Genomic DNA, 6,180 nt, shown 5'->3' with positions numbered 1-6,180 from the left:
TTCCTGATGAGTATAAACTACCAACATTACATGAACAGGGTACAAACTAGAGCTGGCAAGTCGACTATCTATCAAAGGTACTAGCTTCTGCATAGACACGAAGTACTATGCCGGTTTTCTTGCTCACCTAAAGGTTGCCTAATGGTATGAAGCACCAAGGGCTACCTATCAGCGAACTACGTCGAGACGGACCTTAGGAGTTTAGCTGGTATAAACGCGTCTAGGTCAATGACATGAGCGGACAAGAGGTACATGTATCACGCACAAGCTATACAAATCATGAAGCAACCCGTTGGTATCTGATGTCCTTCTTCCGCCGTATTTCGTGATACTTCTCCGGGCTTCTATCACTCTTACTGCCTGTTGAGCACCTCCTCAGCCTAGAGATGGCTAGCCAGCTTGCCGTGCAGAAGGATAGGCGGCTTTCTCGGTTTGTACACGCACGTCCACGGCACTTGCTGAGGTAGTATATTTACTCCCTATAGCCACTGCATACATGATTAACCCTCATCACGTTGAAGACTGTGACTAGAGCTAGAGGGATGCCAGGTCTTGATTCTACCACTGAAAAGAGAAGACAGAATTATCATGAAGGCAGACCAGACACAAACTCATTGTTGCGAAGAGAACTGCGGAGTTGATAGTTACACCTACATGTAAGTTCAACACTGTATACGTACCTACCTAACCTAGGTACACAGATGAGGCGTCAGTATGGCTTAGACATACATACACGAGGCTATGATGGACCAGAAGCGTAGTCAGGGGTCTATCACTTCTGCTCTTACACTACCTTCTATCCCGCCACGAACTGCCCATCGAAGCTTCTACGGCAAATCCTTTTCAGGGGCAAACTGTGCGAGGCTTTATAAGCAATGAGCCCAGTACTGAGGGAGTTATTAGACGTATTATCTATTACTCTTAGAAGTCATAAAGGGAAAGGAGGCTATATCGCCGAAGCAAAGACTTCTGGTGATGGGCTGTTGATTACTTACTATAAGGCATCCCGGATTAGAGTCGAAGGAAATATGAACCTCTCAGCCCCCTTTTTTTGGCGACTATCATACAAAGCTAAATAAATGCCTTCCATAGGTCGAGGAAAAGGCCATCCTCCGGGATAGAGACACGAGGGAAGCTTGCTTGCAGGACAAGTAAGGAAGCTATGATGTTTGAAATGTACCTATGAATTGGGTGGAGTTGTCCAGTCCTGCAATGGGCAATGTAGGTGTAACTATCAACCAATATAATAGGTAGCAGTAACAATGTACCTACCTAACCTAGGTATGTATTCAAGTTATAAGCCGCAGTAGCGACATATTGTAAGATTATAATTGGCGGCCTGGGAAGTACATGTTGGTAATTGTAGTATAAGGACCAGCCTAGGTATGCAGCAGTATACGATATCATAGACGCCTTTCTTATGCCATAGGTAACGCCACTGTAACCCTTCTCTTCATCTCCTCACTACCCCTATGGCACTACCAACGTGTATTTGAAGGTATAAGGGAAATCGAACAGAAAACAGTAAAGACATCAAGTATCTAATCAAGTATAACAAGAGGTTACTAACCTACCTCTACAACTCAACTCCGGTATTTATACTACCCCTCAGATCAACGACAAAGGATTGGCTGCCGTGATATTCCCTATTCCCTATTCCCCAGCAAAAAGCCACTCAAGATCCACCACACAAAGTCGGAAATAATTAGGGGTATAGACAGAAACAGTACAAGCTTAAGGTACGCCTCGCTATCAATTCTCGGCATTTAGCAGCCGCTGCCCCACCCTTTTCTTTTAATAGCCGGATCACGTTAACCTATTGCTTACCTAGCTCTGCATAGTACAGTTCCGCCTTACGAGGAGAAGGGGTGCTTGCTGGTTACCACGACATCAGTCGGATCACATGTAGACAGCGAACGACTAGACCTACCTAGGTATACTTACAAACATACACACAATATCATAATATACATATAGATATATATACGCATACACACACATAGGTAGACAACGCAATACACACCTACACCAAAATGACCGACCCCGTGGTCCCCCCCGCCCTCCGCAACATCAAAGCCCTAACCTTCGACGTATTCGGGACGGTCGTAGACTGGCGCTCGACGGTAGAAGACGCGCTAGCCGAGGTCGCACAAGCCAAGGTCGCCTCGCCGACCTACGCGTCGCTCCCCGCGGCGTCGCGCGCGCGCCTCGAGGCGCTGACGGCCGACGACTGGGCGCGGTTCGCGCAGGAGTGGCGCGCGTCATACCACGTCTTCACGAGCACCTTTGTGCCGGGGGAGACGGCGTGGAAGGACATCGACGCGCACCACCTGGATTCGCTGCGCGTGCTGCTGCGCGCCTGGGGGCTCGCTGATATATTCCTCCCCTCCTCCGCAGACGATGACGATGACGAGGGGGGAGAGGAAGTGCGGTCGCTAAGCCTGGTGTGGCACAGGCTCCGCCCGTGGGCGGACTCGGCGGCGGGGATCCGGCGGCTGGGGACGCGGCTGCAGACGGCGACGCTGTCGAACGGGAACCAGTCGCTGCTGCGGGACCTCGACGCGCACGGCGGCCTCGGGTTCCGCCGTATCATCTCGACGGCCGACTTTGGCGCGTACAAGCCGCACCCGTCCACGTATCTGGGCGCGGCGGCGGCGCTGGGGGCTCGGCCCGACGAGGTCGCCATGGTGGCGGCGCATCTGGGGGATCTGGCCGCGGCCAGGGAGCTCGGCTTCAGGACGATCTATGTGGAGAGGCCCGGGGAGGAGCAGTGGGGGCCGCGGGAAGGTCGGTATCGCGAGGCGCGCGAGGAATGGGTCGATCTGTGGGTTGCTGAGGGGGAGGGGGGCTTTGAGGAGGTGGCGAGGAGGCTCGGCATTCCGGAGTGAAAAAGGCGCGCCCTTTCTTAAACGCGCGAGGTGGGAAGAGGGGGGGGGAGGGGAGGGGAGGAAAGGGGGCAAAAGACGACAGCCTTTTCTTGATTGAGTTGTTGTTGTTGTTGTTGTTAGACGAGGGAACCTATAGGGATTCGCGGAAGAAGGAAACCCTGCGCTTTTTGGGACTGCCTAGGTTAGGTAGACATATGTGTTGGTGACGAGTAGCTTTTCTTTTCTTTTTTTTCGGCTCGAATGACAAGTGATGGATTGATGCTATTCGAGGGTTTTTGCGAGACTTCCGCGTTTCGGTTACCAGAAAACTCCACCGCCAAAACTTGGTATGTGCCTCTATGGTTAGGGAGGCAAGTGAATCGTGAGTTGCTTATAAATTGATAGCGATTGTTACGTGTCGATATATGAAACCCCGAGAAAATAGCGGTGATGCTTGTTCACCTTAAACCTCTTTCACGATCCCTTACCTTAGGTAGAGGTATGTACCTAAGTAAGGCAGATGCTCGAAAATCGAATATTCGGGTGGATCCGAAAGGTCATGGCTGCCACGTGCATTTATCGTATCCTTTCAAGTGGAACATAAGCTGTTGTGCTACCTTCGTGAAGTCGTGCTTTTTTTTGTGATAATCTGTAGGTATCTAAGTAGGTATGTATGTATTGGCGTGTTCCCCACGAAGAAAGGGGCAGGTTTGGGATGCCGTATTGGGTGGTCATCATCTACATACATACATATTGTAGTAGCACTGTCAATATCATTCGTCATGACATTGAATGCCGTGGAGTCATGTATGTAATACACTTTTGGTTCTTTAATTGAGTTGCTGAGAAGCAAAGCATCCTGAAAAGCTTAAGATCCATGGATATAATAGTACAACCCGTTACACCCGTTACTTGCCCAGGTGAGGTATGACGATAACTTAATCGCACTTCCAACGAGTTGGCATGTGATAGACACACGGCGGTTGCCCCTCCGAGGATCTCACCCTTTGGAGAAGCACTACCCCAAGAATAACCATAGTCAGAAAAAAAAAGAAAAAAAGAAAAAAAACAAGCAGCTTTCTTAGGTAGGTAGTTATTCAAATAATCTCCTTCTGACTTGGTGTTGTACAACCCTAGTAGTCCGACCGGGATGGCGTTGGCGGTGATCTGAACTGGGCAATTGGACCGAAAAGTCGGAAACCGATGAAAGGGGGGTGACTTGACTCGTCACCCTCTTTCTTGTTGTTAGAAGTAGTAAAAGATACAATTTATCTCATCTAAGCACAATTTTTCAAGAAGGCTTGGTAAGCATTAGATGAGCATAAACAAAAAAAAATCCTGAAGGGGGGATTTAATTCATGGCCCCGTGAACGATCCAACAGGACGTGTTCAAAAGGGGTGAATCGGGAGGTGGGAAAAGTTTGCTGGGCTGCATCTTCGTCACGCCCACTTTGCTTTCTTAAGGTACGTTTCGGTAGGAATGAACTACGGCACCAATTCCGTCGCAGCGCCGCGCAAGCCACCGAATGCGGCATTGCATTTTTAAGCGCCGCTAAGTTACTTGTACGCGTAGGTAAGTGTAAGTAAGTACATAGTAATAATTGTAGGCAGGTAGGTATGTAGGTAAAACCGTAGAAGATTTTGGACAAAGCGTAACCCCCAACATCAAAGAAAAAAAAAAGGGGGGGGGGGGGGTAGAGAAGGAGAAAGACGAAAGACACACACTGCCAAGGCGAAAAAGCGCTTGCTTCCTGTGAAACGTAATCGAGTTGGTTGATTGGGAAGGCTTCCCATCAACGGGCGTGATGGTCAACATCGAGTTGACTTATGTCGCACGCGCAGACTTCATCTCTTAAGCGGACCAATGAAAATGGTGATGAGGTGCGACTTTGGACGATCGATAGGGCAACGCATCCTAACCGAAGTGCGTACCAGTTGCAGTCAATACATACCTACCCAGGTATGCGGCCAAGCCCTATTCGTCGCTTCTGTTCAATGATCTGTAGGCATCTGTAGGTATGGTAGCAGTGCCGTGATACGGAAAGAAGTTTCAACTGCAGGATTCATTATATTGTTCATTTAGGAGTTGTTGACCAAATGCGACAATTTACAACTGTGGAAAGGATAGAAGGGAAAGGGGAAGTGGAAGTGGAAGTGTCTAAGTAAGGGAATTGTGATTGCAATTGTAATTGTTTTCATAGTTATATCAGGACTTCAAGACCTTGAATTGAGTAATTGTCTCCACGATAAACGCACGCCATGTTACTCTAAGTAGGAGTCCGATACCTAACCTTACCTATTTGCTCAACCACCTAACCTACCTGTGGATCTCGAGAGACAAAGCTCCGTTGTTGTCTTATCCATAAATGCCCTTGATAAACCTCCACAATTCGACAATTCGTATCGGATGGTATCCATACCTACCTACCTACACTACCTACTTACCTACCTACCTACCTACCTACATACATACTTGAAGGACGCCGACATACATACGTTTGCGTACGTGGTAGCAGATGCAAGGTTGTCTTTAGCCACCCCTCCTCGACCTACATCGACATACATATATGTAGCGATAATCGGATGCCGTGCTAGCACATACATATATTGGCGTTGAGCCTCAGCAGCTCTAACGATACAGAGCTAAAGAGACCCAAAGTTACTAACCTTAGAACTCTTGTTACGGAAGGGATCTCCTTGCTAGGGAGCAGCATTAAGCCATCCGCCCGGCACGCAACCGAAAGAGGTTCAGCGAAGATCTTGGTGGATGGATCGTATCGGAAACAGAAACTTCTAACAAGTAAGGAGGGGGAGGAGAAAAAAAAAAGGAAGCGAGAAAAAAGACTGGATAGTAGAGAAACCCTCCAAACTCCGACATACAGTAGCTTGTCGCAACTGGAACTTACACATTTTGTTTTTTTTTTTCGTGTAGTCGTGGGGAGATACATACTCATCTCGGTATATATATGTAAGGTAGGCAATTAATTAACCTTAGATAAGTTTGTGGATTTGCCATTATAATTATGGTATATGCCATTCAACTCTATTGCTTTCCTCGCCCCCCTCTTGTTTCGGGCTGGCGTGTAGTAGTCGTTGATATGAAGCGTGGATAAATACCTACCTTACATATGTAAGTTGTCTGCATGTGTCTGTAAGTGTCTGTACATACGACCTATGTCGCTCACACAACATACGAACCTATCCCAAATCAGATCAATAAACGTACAACGCATGACGGTCCTCAGTGATCCTAAGCTTTATATAAGTTAGTCAGCATACAGAATACAACATTGGACGTGACACATATATGTAC

The 6,180-nt window shown here is 48.0% G+C and overlaps 1 protein-coding gene across 1 annotated transcript; it reads left to right on the top strand.

Moving 5' to 3' along the window:
- Positions 1 to 1,503: 1,503 nt before the first annotated feature.
- Positions 1,504 to 3,074, top strand: GGS25DRAFT_366746 (haloacid dehalogenase). Its single transcript, XM_049258156.1, has 2 exons — positions 1,504 to 1,739; positions 1,847 to 3,074. The coding sequence occupies exon 2, from the start codon at positions 2,034 to 2,036 to the stop codon at positions 2,886 to 2,888; it is 855 nt and encodes a 284-aa protein (XP_049114630.1). The 5' UTR covers positions 1,504 to 1,739; positions 1,847 to 2,033; the 3' UTR covers positions 2,889 to 3,074.
- The last annotated feature ends 3,106 nt before the right edge of the window (positions 3,075 to 6,180 follow it).

The sequence above is a fragment of the Hypoxylon fragiforme genome (assembly GCF_022984875.1).
Source record: "Hypoxylon fragiforme strain CBS 206.31 chromosome Unknown GGS25scaffold_7, whole genome shotgun sequence".
Taxonomy (NCBI): domain Eukaryota; kingdom Fungi; phylum Ascomycota; class Sordariomycetes; order Xylariales; family Hypoxylaceae; genus Hypoxylon; species Hypoxylon fragiforme.
This window is presented reverse-complemented; position numbering and strand designations above follow the sequence as displayed.

Bases quoted from the DNA above. Each gene is read 5' to 3' on its own strand.
- GGS25DRAFT_366746 (XM_049258156.1), top strand. From the start codon at position 2,034: ATGACCGACCCCGTGGTCCCCCCCGCCCTCCGCAACATCAAAGCCCTA.